The 15,619-nt window shown below is 43.5% G+C and overlaps 1 protein-coding gene across 14 annotated transcripts in view; it reads left to right on the forward strand.

Moving 5' to 3' along the window:
- The first annotated feature begins 1,118 nt into the window (after positions 1-1,118).
- TCF7L2 (transcription factor 7 like 2) overlaps positions 1,119-15,619 on the forward strand; it is a 191,663-nt gene continuing 177,162 nt past the window's right edge. For 4 of the 14 annotated variants that reach the window (XM_044294981.1, XM_044294988.1, XM_044294991.1 and 1 more), the window contains exons 1-3: positions 1,123-1,768; positions 3,192-3,258; positions 3,383-3,516. In XM_044294981.1, coding sequence (XP_044150916.1) covers positions 1,580-1,768; positions 3,192-3,258; positions 3,383-3,516 — 390 coding nt within the window. In that variant the 5' untranslated portion in view covers positions 1,123-1,579. Of the gene's footprint in view, positions 1,769-3,191; positions 3,259-3,382; positions 3,517-15,619 lie in introns of all 14 variants that reach the window. The other 10 variants (XM_044294989.1, XM_044294985.1, XM_044294984.1 and 7 more) reach the window with 7 other exon arrangements.

A 15,619-nucleotide genomic window follows, 5' to 3' on the forward strand; every position in this document is an offset into this window, starting at 1 on the left:
TGCCCTGTGTGCAGAGCTGAGTGTGTGCTGTGCCCTGTGTGCAGAGCTGAGTGTGTAGTTGTGCCCTGTGTGCAGAGCTGAGTGTGTAGTTGTGCCCTGTGTGCAGAGCTGAGTGTGTAGCTGTGCCCTGTGTGCAGAGCTGAGTGTGTGCTGTGACCTGTGTGCAGAGTTGAGTGTGTGCTGTGACCTGTGTGCAGAGCTGAGTGTGTGCTGTGCCCTGTGTGCAGAGCTGAGTGTGTAGTGGTGCCCTGTGTGCAGAGCTGAGTGTGTAGATGTGCCCTGTGTGCAGAGCTGAGTGTGTAGTTGTGCCCTGTGTGCAGAGCTGAGTGTGTAGCTGTGCCCTGTGTGCAGAGCTGAGTGTGTGCTGTGCCCTGTGTGCAGAGCTGAGTGTGTGCTGTGCCCTGTGTGCAGAGCTGAGTGTGTGCTGTGCCCTGTGTGCAGAGCTGAGTGTGTGCTGTGCCCTGTGTGCAGAGCTGAGTGTGTGCTGTGCCCTGTGTGCAGAGCTGAGTGTGTGCTGTGCCCGGTGGCAGAGCTGAGTGTGTGCTGTGCCCTGTGTGCAGAGCTGAGTGTGCTGTGCCCTGTGTGCAGAGCTGAGTGTGTGCTGTGCCCGGTGGCAGCTGCTGTCAGTCTTCCTGCCCACTCCCCGTTCTCTCCTCCTCTTCCGACTTCAGCACTTTAGTAAAGTGAATCTTCTCTTCTTCTTCTTTGTGTACTTTGCATTAGCGGTGCCCCCCCCCCGGCCCTGTGCCCCCCACTCCCTGCTCTCTACCCCCTGACCCCGGCCCTGTGCCCCCCTCACCCGGCTCTCTACCCCCTGACCCCGGCCCTGTGCCCCCACACCCGGCTCTCTACCCCCCTGACCCCGGCCCTGTGCCCCCAAGACCTGGCTCTCTACCCCCCTGACCCCGGCCCTGTGCCCCCCTCACCCGGCCCTGTGCCCCCCACATCCGGCTCTCTACCCCCCTGACCCCGGCCCTGTGCCCCCTCCACCCCCGGCTCTCTGCCCCCTCGCCCCGGTGTCGCACATGGATGATGGGAGTTGTGCTCCTCTCTCACTTCTTGTTTGGTGACATTTATTCCCGCCCCCCCCCCCCATGTGATGAAAGTTTTGTGCTCCCCCCCAGTGGGTGACTAATCCCCCCCGTCCAGTGCCCCCCTCCTCCTCCCCCTCCCTCTCTCGCTCCTCCTGTCAATCACAGCCGCCTTTGAACTGGATTCCTTCCAGTCCTAACTTCCACTGACTCGATCCGGGCGAGCTCCGCGCTGTCCGGGCTCCGTGCACCTCGCTGCGCGCTCGGGGGGCGCCCCGTCGGTTTTTGGGGGTCGCTGTGGACTCTGGCGCTCGGGCTGCGCCTCTTCTGCGTCTTTGGCCATTCTTTATTGGAGGAGAGGAGGGGGCCCAGGACTCCCCCGCCCCCAGCCCCACAAAGACAGGGACCCGGCAGCACCCCGGGGCCCCCCTCCCTCACCCCTCCCTCCACTGCGCCGAGCAGGGGAAGCGCCAGAAAGTTTTTCGGGGGGCGCAGAGTCTCCCCGCAGCCGCGGCTTCTCCGTCCTCGCTGCACACGGAGCGGTAATCATGCCGCAGCTGAACGGCGGAGGAGGCGACGATCTGGGGGCCAACGACGAGATGATCGCCTTCAAAGACGAAGGGGAGCAGGAGGAGAAGATCTCCGACAACTCGTCGGCCGAAAGAGATCTGGCCGATGTCAAATCGTCGCTCGTCAACGAGACCGAGACCCATCAGAACAGCTCGTCCGACTCCGAGGTGAGCGACCGGGGGCAGGAGCCGGGGGTAGAGGGGCAGGAGCGGGGGTAGGGGGGCAGGAGCCGGGGGTAGGGGGTAGGTGAAGGGAACACTTGTCCTATGAGATCTGTCAGCACCCCAAACTTTCCAGGGGCCCCTGATCCAGAGAGAGGCTGAGACCTCCGAGAAGCCGACCAGACCCCGGAACAATAATAATGATAATAACCGCAGGGTCCGGTGTGAATAGTCCCGAATATCCTGAGGATTATTCCTGTGTTTCATGTACTTCTAGTGAGGGGTTTATCATTAATGTAAAGTTTATAAACTCTGCTCATCATCTAATAATAATAATAATAATAATAATAATATATAACTGTTATTATTATTATTATTATCATCATCATCATTATTATAATGTTATTACTATTAGATCAGTCAGTATATCACTGCTCAGTGTGTAGAGATAGATCTGGGTCTGGATATGAGGATCTGGTCAAATTTCCATCTATAATAATAATATAGAATTGTCACAGATGAGAACACATTACACTATAATAGTGCAGTATATAATGTGCTCTGTGTTGTGGAGAGGATTATGTAGGTTTATTCCCTGTATGTTCTATGTACTATTATTCTGTACATTATATACGTCTGCTCTGTAGATTATATTCCTATATGTCTTCTGTACTTATGTGCTCCTTACATTCTATACCTGCATGTTCTGTATACTTTGTGTGTCCTGTACATTATATACATGAGTGTCCTGTACATTATATATATATATATATATATATATATATATATGTGTGTGCTGTATATTATATACTTTTGTGTCCTGTATATTATATACATGTGTCTGCTGTAAATAATATACATGTGTGTCTGTCCTGTACATTATATACATGTGTGTCCTGTATATTATATGGTGTGTGCTGTATATTATATGGTGTGTGCTGTATATTATATGGTGTGTGCTGTATATAATACACGTGTGTCCTGTACATTATATACATGTGTGTCCTGTATATAATATGGCTGTGTGCTGTACATTATATGGTGTGTGCTGTATATTATATGGTGTGTGCTGTATATAATATGGCTGTGTGCTGTATATTATATGGCTGTGTGCTGTACATTATATACATGTGTGTCCTGTATATTATATGGTGTGTGTCCTGTATATAATACATGTGTGTCCTGTATATAATACACGTGTGTGCTGTATATAATACACGTGTCCTGTACATGTGTGTGCTGTACATTATATGGTGTGTGCTGTATATAATACACGTGTGTCCTGTATATAATATGGCTGTGTGCTGTACATTATATGGTGTGTGCTGTACATTATATACACGTGTGTCCTGTACATTATATACATGTCAGTGTACTCTGGGCTTCTTGATGATGATGATGATGAGACTGTTCTTTTTCCCGTTGTCAGGCGGAGCGGCGGCCTGCAGCCAGACCGGAGAGCTTCCGGGACAAGAGTCGGGACAGCCTGGAGGAAGGTGGGTTCTATAGCGGGAGGGGGCCCTGGGTGCCGCCTGTTAACCCCTTCATAACCTGGGCTCGCTCTGGGGTGCAGGGTGCACTCTTCTTTGGCGTTAATGAAACTTTTCTTTCCTGTTGTAGCTGGGAAAAGACAGGACGGGGGTGGAGGAGGCCTGTTCAAGAGCCCGGCGTACCCCGGGTACCCCTTCATCATGATCCCGGACCTGGGCAGCCCTTACTTGCCTAACGGCTCCCTGTCCCCCACCGCCCGCACGGTAAGTGTCACCCCCTACATGTGTATAGACCCTATTCTCTTCAACGTGTGGACCTTGTTACATTGTATCCAGTGAAGGGTCCACCTGTCGAATACAATGTATCAGTACGCCCCCCATCTGCACAGAGAAGCAGCTTCTCCTATGGCGACCCCTCTATCCTCATTATACTGACCCCATATTACCTTATGTGACATTATGTGACACACGATGGACCGTCTACTCTGTGACGCCCCTGATATTCTCTAGGATGAACCTTATGTTCTCTGTGACGACCCTTATAGGATTAACCTTATATTCTTTAATATTAAACGTTATATTTTACATGACCCTCATGTTATCTATACGTCTATTATACCCCTCTGTACTCTTCCATGTCCCTTTTTACTTTCTGATGACCCGTAAATCCTTTATTACGCCCCTTCTATACTCCACAATGCTTCTTTCATACTCTGTGATGCCCCTTCTTTATACTCTTGATTTTTCTATAATGTCTCTTATATTCTTTGATGACCCCTGTTGCTTCTGTCAGGCCCCTTCTTATATTATGTCCGTCCTATAATCTATAACGCCGCTTTCTCCATTATGCTAAGAAGCCCGTTTTATATTCTGATGCCCCTTCTGTATTTTATCATCGCACCGTCATCTGTGATGCCAGTTTCAGATTATGTGATGCCCCTTATACGCTGTGATGATGTATAATATGTGATGCTATTCTTCTGTGCCCTATGATGGTCCTCATACCCCCTGTGATGCCCCTTGTAGACCCTGTGATGCTCTTCTTCCATGCCCTATGATGGCCCTCATGCCCCTTCTATAGCGGTGGTGCCCTCGTGTGCCTCTCTTCTCCTTCTCCTGGAGCTGCTATTGGTTTGTTTGCTTTTCCTTTTGCTTTCTGCCTCGCTGATCAAGAGGGACTACTTTTGCTTTCTTTATGTCAGGGCTCCTTCAGTTCAGTTATTGGCCCCTGAGAAAGGGGAAAAAGAAAGAGCTAGTGCCAGTGGTTGTAATGGTTGTGGGGGAACGCTGCCCCAACCCCAAAAAGACTCATACTCTGGTTCAAAGTAACTGAGACCTTCTGTGTGTGAATAGCTGAGCTGTCAGGTGTCGCCGGGTCCACGGTCTGTATACAGGACGGACATTGCGTCCAGATTGTGAATGAGCCACTAACAGGCTAAGCAAGAGATCCCAACCTCATGATATTCAATCTGTCTGTCTATCTATCTATCTGTCTGTCTGTCTATCTATCTATCTATCTATCTATCTATCTATCTGTCTCATATCTATCTATCTGTCTGTCTGTCTGTCTGTCTGTCTATCTATCTATCTATCTATCTATCTATCTATCTATCTGTCTCATATCTATCTATCTGTCTGTCTGTCTGTCTGTCTATCTATCTGTCTATCTATCTATCTCTAATTCTATTAGAAGATGATTGGCTGATATAGAGTGATAAATAATACCGCCGTTGTGTTCGCAGAGCTTTGCGTGTCGTCAGGTATGTGGTGACCTGCGCTGCTCGTTTCTGAATGGCCGTGGACATTGTAGCGTTATATCTATGGGCTCATCATCTCCATGTGAAGCGTTAGATATTCTAGATGTTCAGATCTTCTCTGCCGTCTTTTTGTTACATTTATTAATTTATCGTTTTTTTTTATATTTCTATGATTTTTGTTGTTGTTGTTACAGAAATTTTTCTTGTGTTTTTGCGAATTGTCTGTAAATAAATGTTGATCCAGATCTTCAGAATGGCGTTGGATGTTGGGGGTGTTCTGTGTTACATCGTATAGATTTCCGCCACATCTTTGTCACATTGACAGAACCTTAAATTCCATTTCATTTATTATTTCTTCCAGAACTATAGATTTTGTTCTTTGTTTTGTTTTAAGAAAATTGAGAAATGATAGAATGTTCTCGTGGTGTCGCCATCTGTGATAGAGGAATATTTGCTGCTGATAAAGCCTTCGCGATGGAAGGCGTCCCTGAGACGCTACAGGGCAGGTGGATGGTATCGGCCGGCATTGATACCTTCTTCTCGTGGATATTGATCTCTCTTTCTTTTGAATTATTGCTGCTTGTTTGTTCTATTGTGTCTGATGTGAAATGTGTGGAGACCCCTCTGGATGCGGCTTTTGCTCCGGTCTGGAATGTTCCAGGACCCCGAGCCGCCTCCGGCCGACACTATTTTATTTCTTCACTTTTTATTTTCACAATTTCTTGTTTACGTGAAATATAAATAGCTGAGGGTTTGTGGTCGCCTTGTGGTTGCACCCTTGTGACAGTTCAGCCCTGAAGGGGTTAAGGCACTTGCGGTTTCGCTTTCAGACCTCCTTGTGAAGGGAACAATTTAACCCATTAGCCTCGGGGCCTCTCTTGCAGTAAAGTGTTTCTTAAACACTTCTAAATGTCTGTGATCCCCCCCCCCCCATTTCCTAATGTAACGTGACATTACAGTAATTACACAGATCATTAGACTTTAAATGGGCAGCGACCTCACAGTCACCAGAGCGGGTGCCCCCCGGCCGGCCGGGCATCTTCCCACCTCTTAGGGCGTAGCAAGGCACAAAATCCCCGAGACGAGATCCGAGCCTGCCGGGCCGACATACAGGCCACGGATACGTTCTGTCCAGGGAAATGTCCGCCCTATAGTGTCATTCTATATGTGTCCATTGTTCTCCTCTGCTTCATGACGTGAACTTCATAGATCTCCATAAGTGGAAAATATGTATGTGAACCCCTTACCTGTCAGTCTATCCAGACACCGCTCAGTACCTAGTATTAATAACTGTGCTCGGTATAGGGCGGGTTTTCTTCTATCATATATCCATCTAATGTCTATCTATCTATCTATCTATCTATCTTATATCTATTATCTATCTATCTATCTATCTATCTATCTATCTATTATCTATCTATCTATATGTCTATCTACCTTATTATCTATCTATCTATCTATCTATCTCATATCTATTATCTATCTATCTATCTATCTATCTATCTATCTATCTATCTATCTCATATCTATCTCATATCTATCTATTATCTATCTCATATCTATCTATCTATCTATCTATCTATCTATCTCATATCTATCTATCTATCTATCTATCTATCTATCTATCTATCTCTCTCATATCTATCTATCTATCTATCTATCTATCTATCTCTCTCATATCTATCTATCTATCTATCTATCTATCTCTCTCATATCTATCTATCTATCTATCTATCTATCTATCTATCTATCTATCTATCTATCTCATATCTATCTCATATCTATCTATCTATCTATCTATCTATCTCTCTCATATCTATCTATATATCTATCTATCTATCTATCTATCTATCTATCTCTCTCATATCTATCTATCTATCTATCTATCTATCTATCTATCTATCTCATATCTATCTAAAAAAAATAACTGCATCCTATAATAGTGAAGTTGCAGCTATTCTTAAGTGAATAATTTTATTTATTTTTTTTTCCACTATTTTAATGGGTGCTGTTCATTTTTTTTTTAATCACATGTCCAGAACTATCACCTCTATTAACTGGACTTTCCATTGCTGCTGTATTTTCTTTTGTTTTCTATCTATTTATCTCATTATCTATTATTATTATTTATTATTATTAAAACGCCATTCATTCCATAGCGCTGTACATGTGATAAGCGGTGCACATACATAATACAGACAATTGCACTAAGCATAAACAAGACGAGTTACAAACTAGTACAGACGGTGGATATATCTATCTATCTCATTATCTATCTATCTATTAACTATCTATCTAATTATCTATCTCAATATCTATCTATCTATCTATCTATCTATCTATCTATCTATCTCATTATCTATCTATCTATCTCATTATCTATCTATCTCATATCTATCTATCTATCTAATTATCTATCTCAAAATCTTCTTTGCTTCCGTTAGTTCTCTGCTGTGACCCTCTTAGATACACACCGACACGTATACGTCTTTACTATTCAGGCCCAGGATCTGTGGTCCGGGGATGGTTCACGTCCCTGTATCACGGTCTCTGCGGTATGACATCTTCTCCTCCGTCGCTCCGAGGTTCTCTCTCACTTCTTACATTGTCTCTTACTCCGACTCTTTCACCCACATCTCGGCGCCGGTCACTGCTTCCATCTTGTCCTAAGTGGTTAAAACCCAGGATTTTCCTTGGAAATGGAATATCAGAGATCACTGAGTTTACCTTTAAATTTAGATTTTTTTTTTTTTACGTTTCTATTTTCTATTAGAAAGCTTGTTTTATATAAAAATTGACCAAAAACATCAAAATCTGTCGGCCGAGTCTACTGCAAACGACGTTCATTACATCTGTGGCCTGGTGATCAGATTGAAGCCTCTGGATGATTTTCACCCTCAAAATGTAGCATTTTTTACTTTCCAAAAATGTGATAGATTTTTGGCCAGAGAACTTGGTGGCTGCTGAATTGTGGACAGTCCGTCCTTTGGATGTGCTGGGTGTGAATCTCCAGTACGTGATCAGGTTTATGTAAAGGTTTTCACCTTGTTACAATTTGTTGGGGAATTTTTGAGGAATGAGATCATGTGTTGATTAAAAAAAATCAAATGGAATAAATAGCTTAAGGGGGAGCGAGAGCACAGAGACTGCTTGTCCTGAGAGTGACGGATGGGAGGGACCATGAAGTTTTAGTGGGGTAATAATTGAGCCAAGGGCCCCCCCTCCTCTTCCAAAACAAAAGAACTATGTAGACTGTGAAAATGTTAGATTGCAATTTGTCAGCCGGTTTCAGGATCTGCCGTATGAACAGATTAGGAAAAGCCAACACAAGGAAATGACAGCTGGGAGTCTTTATCTGGACCGGCAGTTCTCCCCATAGCTAAGATTCACCGGGGCTTTTTCCAGCTGCCTGTGAACGTTGCATTAATGGTCGTTCTGGATGAGACAGACTGGATTTATCAAACGTTGTCCCGTACAGGAAAGTGCAGAGGAAAACAGAAGAACATAAGGAAGTTGTTCCTGCAATCCCCCCCATAGACATTGCATGTAAAAAATCTGTAAAATGTTTCACTACTTTTTACATTTATGATTAAAATGCTAAAAATATGAATTTCCATTTCAGTTGGGTTCTCACGGTACATTATTTGCTGCAATATTTCACTTTGAATGTACAAATTAGGATAGAGCTCTTTAGCTTTAAGATGCTTAAAAACACAGGAGAAACTTGAGAAAAGCAACACAAAAGCAAGTAGAACAAAATGCACCTCAATATCATGCAGCACATTGAATCCAAAATCATACAAAGCATTGCAACTCAAAATCAGGGCTCCGTGTTCGTTCCGTTTTTTGAGGACCGCATGCAGAACCATTAATTTCAATGGGTCCGCAAAAAATCGGAAGTTACGGTACTCCGTGTGCATTCCGTTTCAATATGTCAGTTTTGCAAAAAAATAGAACATGTCTTATTATTGTCTACATTACAGACAAGGAAAGGACTGTTCTATTAGGGGCCAGCTGTTTTGTTCCGCAAAATACGGAATGCGCACGGACGTCATCCATATTTTTTTGGCGGACGGCAAAATACTAATGGTCGTGTGCATGAGCCCTCATATAGATCATTGCAACTCAAAATCATATAAAACATTGTAACGCAAAACCATACAATAACAATGCACCAACAAATGCAAAAGCGTTCAAAAAACAACATAAAATGGAAGGATGTTGAGAATGGCAGTCGTGTATGAGTCAGTCCCATAGAGATGAATAAGCTACATGGATGATATATTTTGCAGGGTATGACTCTAATTGTGCAAAGGAAAGTGTTAGCCCGTGTTCACACAAGCTGTTTTCAGAGGATTTTATGGGACTGGGAGTAATTTTTCCTGGTCTCAAGTACATTTGCTGAGTTTACTTTTTATTGAAATAAAACCCCAAATTATGTATACATTTTTTTTTTAAACCATTTTTTTGTTTCTGCTAATGGTTGAACTAGAAAGGACTGGTCCCAGCTAAATGAGAAGAAGGCCAAACTGGGATGTTGATAAACACTAAGATCCCTCCCACACAGATATTGTAGGACAGGAATCGCAGGTCATTCTGGTCACAGCAGAAATCATTGTGATTAATGCAGAACATTCTCAGTTGATTGGAGGTAACGATAAATACCAAGAAAGGCCTGAGCGGCAGCTGTTGTGAGCATCAGAGTATTCCTGTGGACGATTACTGTTGTATTCCTATGGACTGTGACTGTAGCATCTCTCATTGTATCCTTATGGACTGTGACTAACATCTCTCATTGTATCCCTATGGACTGTGACTGTAACATCTCTCATTGTATCCCTATGGACTGTGACTGTAACATCTCATTGTATCCCTATGGACTGTGACTGTAACATCTCATTGTATCCCTATGGACTGTGACTGTAACCTCTCTCATTGTATCCCTATGGACTGTAACTGTAGTATCAGTCGTTGTATTCCTATGGACTGTGACTGTAGCGTCAGTCGTTGTATTCCTGTGGACTGTGACTGTAGCGTCAGTCGTTGTATTCCTATGGACTGTGACTGTAGCATCAGTCGTTGTATTCCTATGGACTGTGACTGTAGCATCAGTCGTTGTATTCCTATGGACTGTGACTAACATCTCTCATTGTATCCCTATGGACTGTGACTGTAGTATCACTCGTATTGCTATGGATTGTGACTGTAACATCTTATTGTATCCCTATGGACTGTGACTGTAACATCTCATTGTATCCCTATGGACTGTGACTGTAACATCTCATTGTATCCCTATGGACTGTGACTGTAACATCTCTTATTGTATCTCTATGGACTGTGACTGTAGCATATCTCATTGTATCCCTATGGACTGTGACTGTAGCATCAGTCATTGTATTCCTATGGACTGTAACTGTAGCATCAGTCGTTGTATTCCTATGGACTGTGACTGTAGCGTCAGTCGTTGTATTCCTTTTGACTGTGACTAACATCTCTCATTGTATCCCTATGGACTGTGACTGTAGCATCTCTCATTGTATCCCTATGGACTGTGACTGTAGTATCACTCGTATTGCTATGGATTGTGACTGTAGCATCTCTCATTGTATCCCTATGGACTGTGACTGTAGCATCAGTAGTTGTATCCCTATGTACTGTGACTGTAGCATCAGTCGTTGTATCCCTATGTACTGTAACTGTAGCATCAGTCGTTGTATCCCTATGGACTGTAACTGTAACATCTCTCATTGTATCCCTATGGACTGTGACTGTAACATCTCTTATTGTATCCCTATGGACTGTGACTAACATCTCTTATTGTATCCCTATGGACTGTGACTGTAGTATCACTCGTATTGCTATGGATTGTGACTGTAGCATCTCTCATTGTATTCCTATGGACTGTGACTGTAGCATCAGTCATTGTATCCCTATGGACTGTGACTGTAGCACCAGTCATTGTATCCCTATGGACTGTGACTGTAACATCTGTCATTGTATCCCTATGGACTGTGAATGTAGCATCTCTCATTGTATTCCTATGGACTGTGACTGTAACCTCTCTCATTGTATCTCTATGGACTGTGACTGTAACATCTCTTATTGTATCCCTATGGACTGTGACTAACATCTCTTATTGTATCCCTATGGACTGTGACTGTAGTATCACTCGTATTGCTATGGATTGTGACTGTAGCATCTCTCATTGTATTCCTATGGACTGTGACTGTAGCATCAGTCATTGTATCCCTATGGACTGTAACTGTAACATCTGTCATTGTATCCCTATGGACTGTGAATGTAGCATCTCTCATTGTATCCCTATGGACTGTGACTGTAGCATCTCTCATTGTATCCCTATGGACTGTGACTGTAGCATCTCTCATTGTATTCCTATGGACTGTGACTGTAGCATCAGTCGTTGTATCCCTATGGACTGTGACTGTAACATCTGTCATTGTATCCCTATGGACTGTGAATGTAGCATCTCTCATTGTATCCCTATGGACTGTGACTGTAGCATCTCTCATTGTATCCCTATGGACTGTGACTGTAGCATCTCTCATTGTATCCCTATGGACTGTGACTGTAGCATCTCTCAATGTATTCCTATGGACTGTGACTGTAGCATCAGTCGTTGTATTTCTATGGACTGTGACTGTAGCATCAGTTGTTGTATCCCTATGGACTATGACTGTAACATCTCTCATTGTATCCCTATGGACTGTGAATGTAGCATCTCTCATTGTATTCCTATGGACTGTGACTGTAAGATCTCTAATTGTATCTCTATGGACTGTGACTGTAGCATCTCTCATTGTATCCCTATGGACTGTGACTGTAGCATCTTTCATTGTATTCCTATAGACTGTGACTGTAGCATCAGTCGTTGTATTCCTATGGACTGTGACTGTAGCATCTCTAATTGTATCCCTATGAACTGTGACTGTAACCTCTCTCATTGTATCTCTATGGACTGTGACTGTAACATCTCTTATTGTATCCCTATGGACTGTGACTAACATCTCTTATTGTATCCCTATGGACTGTGACTGTAGTATCACTCGTATTGCTATGGATTGTGACTGTAGCATCTCTCATTGTATTCCTATGGACTGTGACTGTAGCATCAGTCATTGTATCCCTATGGACTGTAACTGTAACATCTGTCATTGTATCCCTATGGACTGTGAATGTAGCATCTCTCATTGTATCCCTATGGACTGTGACTGTAGCATCTCTCATTGTATCCCTATGGACTGTGACTGTAGCATCTCTCATTGTATTCCTATGGACTGTGACTGTAGCATCAGTCGTTGTATCCCTATGGACTGTGACTGTAACATCTGTCATTGTATCCCTATGGACTGTGAATGTAGCATCTCTCATTGTATCCCTATGGACTGTGACTGTAGCATCTCTCATTGTATCCCTATGGACTGTGACTGTAGCATCTCTCATTGTATCCCTATGGACTGTGACTGTAGCATCTCTCAATGTATTCCTATGGACTGTGACTGTAGCATCAGTCGTTGTATTTCTATGGACTGTGACTGTAGCATCAGTTGTTGTATCCCTATGGACTATGACTGTAACATCTCTCATTGTATCCCTATGGACTGTGAATGTAGCATCTCTCATTGTATTCCTATGGACTGTGACTGTAAGATCTCTCATTGTATCCCTATGGACTGTGACTGTAGCATCTCTCATTGTATCCCTATGGACTGTGACTGTAGCATCTCTCATTGTATTCCTATAGACTGAGACTGTAGCATCAGTCGTTGTATTCCTATGGACTGTGACTGTAGCATCTCTAATTGTATCCCTATGGACTGTGACTGTAGCATCTCTCATTGTATCCGTATGGACTGTGACTGTAGTATCTCTCATTGTATCCGTATGGACTGTGACTGTAGCATCTCTCATTGTATCCGTATGGACTGTGACTGTAGTATCTCTCATTGTATCCGTATGGACTGTGACTGTAGCATCTCTCATTGTATCCGTATGGACTGTGACTGTAGCATCTCTCATTGTATCCGTATGGACTGTGACTGTAGTACAGCAAAGTAATCAAACAACAGGTAATGGCAGCATCTCCAGATATTCATTTTTTTCTTCGTACTTACAGGAATGTGTACAAAAAGAAGCTTGACAAAGGCGATGCTGCCATTAGGCTACTTTCACACTAGTGTTATTCTTTTCCGGCATTGAGTTCCATCCTAGGGGCTCAATACCGGAAAAGAACTGATCAGTTCTATCCTAATGCATTCTGAATGGAGAGAAATTCGCTCAGGATGCATCAGGATGTCTTCATTTCAGTCTTTTTGACTTTTCAGGACGGAGATAATATCGCAGCATGCTACGGTTTTATATCTGTCCAAAACTCCAGAAGGTTTGCCGGAATGCCAGATCCGGCATTTTTTTCCCATTGACATGCGGATCCGGCCCCGAGTGTTCCGGCAAAACGGATCCGGTTTTCCGGTCTGCGCATGCGCAGACCTTTAAAAATACACACAAAAAAAAAATACCGGGTATGTTTTTCCAGATGACACCGGAGAGACTGATCCAGTGTTTTAATGCATTTGTCAGACGGTTCCGCATCCGGATAAGTCTACAAATGCTATCCGTTTGCACACGGATTTCCGGATCCGGCAGGCAGTTGTGAAAGTAGCCTTACCTGTTGTTTGATTACTGACCTGTGGACTGCTGTGGATCTGCGGTCGTGGATTGGCTGCTGCATTCCCGAGAGGTCGATTAGGCCCGTGGGTGCTGCTCTTCTTTTCACTGTAGTACAGCAAAGGTCTTCACGTAGCCAATCGTCTTGGATAGATTTTGATTGGTTGCGAGAGCCTTGTAGATTATTATTGCAGGCGCTCATTGGCGGTTGTATCGTCTGTATAATCAGTGCGTCCAGCGCTTAGGATCTGTACCTGTCGTGTTATAAAATTTTATAACCGTGGATTTGTCATTGTCAATATGGAAACCTGTAATTTAGGCTCCTATGTGGATGAGATATTTAATTTTACAACTTGTGCCTTAATAGGTCTGTTAATGTAAAAAACGCGGGCTGCCGGGGGTTGTCTGGGTCGGTTTCCGCAGGCAGTAAATCTAGGGGTTTATTTACAGCCTATAAGTGAGGCTATCTGACGCCTCGCGGCTCCTCAGCAGGTTCTGGGGGGAACGTGTTAGGTTTCATCCTTTAATTATGAGACGTTTATTTAAAACAGATACTTTGTATCAAGCGCAGAGTAAACGGCTCCATTGTAACCAATGACATCACCATCGTGACCTGCCTTGTGGATTCCATCGCCTGCCCTCATCTTTCCAGTTGCAGTGTCTTATTTTTTTATTTTTTCATTTCCATTTTGAATTTATTTTAACTTTTTATTTTTGGATCATAAAATATTTTCTTAATTTTTATTTTTTATAAATGACGATTTAGCTGGATTTGTAGCGCGTCATGCGCGTGCATTGCCGTAATTGTGAGTCGGCCACGAAAGGAAAGATAATTATATAAATCAGATTATTCCATCTTGTACAGTAATATAATAACCATAGCTTTAGAGCGATTCAATTATCAAATCCGATGAGAATGTCTGTTGATGTTTATTAGCTCTATAAATGCTGCATATCATCGTCATTATGGCGGTGTGACGCTAGCTGCTGCGCTTTGCTGCAAGTGTATGGATTTTTCTAGCTGTTACTTGTCAGTGAATGGAAACACAAGAATTTCCATTTGCACCAGGGGCGGAAATTCACAATTAAGTAGCTCTGATTGCGTCAGTGAATAGGGGCGTGAAGAACACCTAGTACCACCCGAATGTACATTCATAGGCTGGTTGAGAAGATGGCAGCATACATGGATGGGTGCACACAGGACTGGCATTACTCCCTAGCTATAGGCCGTCGCTCTAGGGAGTCGCTGATGGTCTTTTGACCTCCTCCATCAAGAGAAACCAGCAGCACTAGAATATCTGGCAGCTGCTTGTCTCCCCAGAATATTGATGTCGCATACTTAGCTGGGTTGAACATTTAGGAGGTTTTTTTTACAGTTTTGTAAAGAAAAATGGCCATTTTTTTTTTTAAAAAAGCATAAAATATCACAATATATGCCTAATTATGGATGAGGGTCTTGGTATGATTGTAATGCAGTTATGTGAATGAGGGCTTGATGGTCCTGTGCAGGGGGTAGACTCGATGCAGTTTGATGTGGTGTGACGGCACCCATGTGCAAATTTGGAATTTAATCAGATAAAACACCACAGAATGAATTAAAATGGAAGAAAAAAAGCACAAAAATGCAAAAAAAACAACAACCCTTGTATTGTGCCCTACAGCAGCAGTCGCCGGTTGACTCATGACAGGCCATGGTCCTTCTCTCCATCACTTTGGTTTTCCTGTGATGTTGTGTTTGTCGTGTGACTATCACAGTGGAGGATAAATCTGCCGAATTTAAATGTTTTGCCTCTGGAAAGATGATTTAAATGGCAGAGTAGAGATGTGTTTGTCTTTTGGGGCAGCGGCTGCGCCCTGGGTCTCGCCCTCGGGTTCCAGCTCTTGCCTTTCGTGTTTGTGTCTTTGCCGTGAACTGTAAAAAAGTTATT

The sequence above is a fragment of the Bufo gargarizans genome, chromosome 5 (assembly GCF_014858855.1).
Source record: "Bufo gargarizans isolate SCDJY-AF-19 chromosome 5, ASM1485885v1, whole genome shotgun sequence".
Lineage (NCBI taxonomy): Eukaryota > Metazoa > Chordata > Amphibia > Anura > Bufonidae > Bufo > Bufo gargarizans.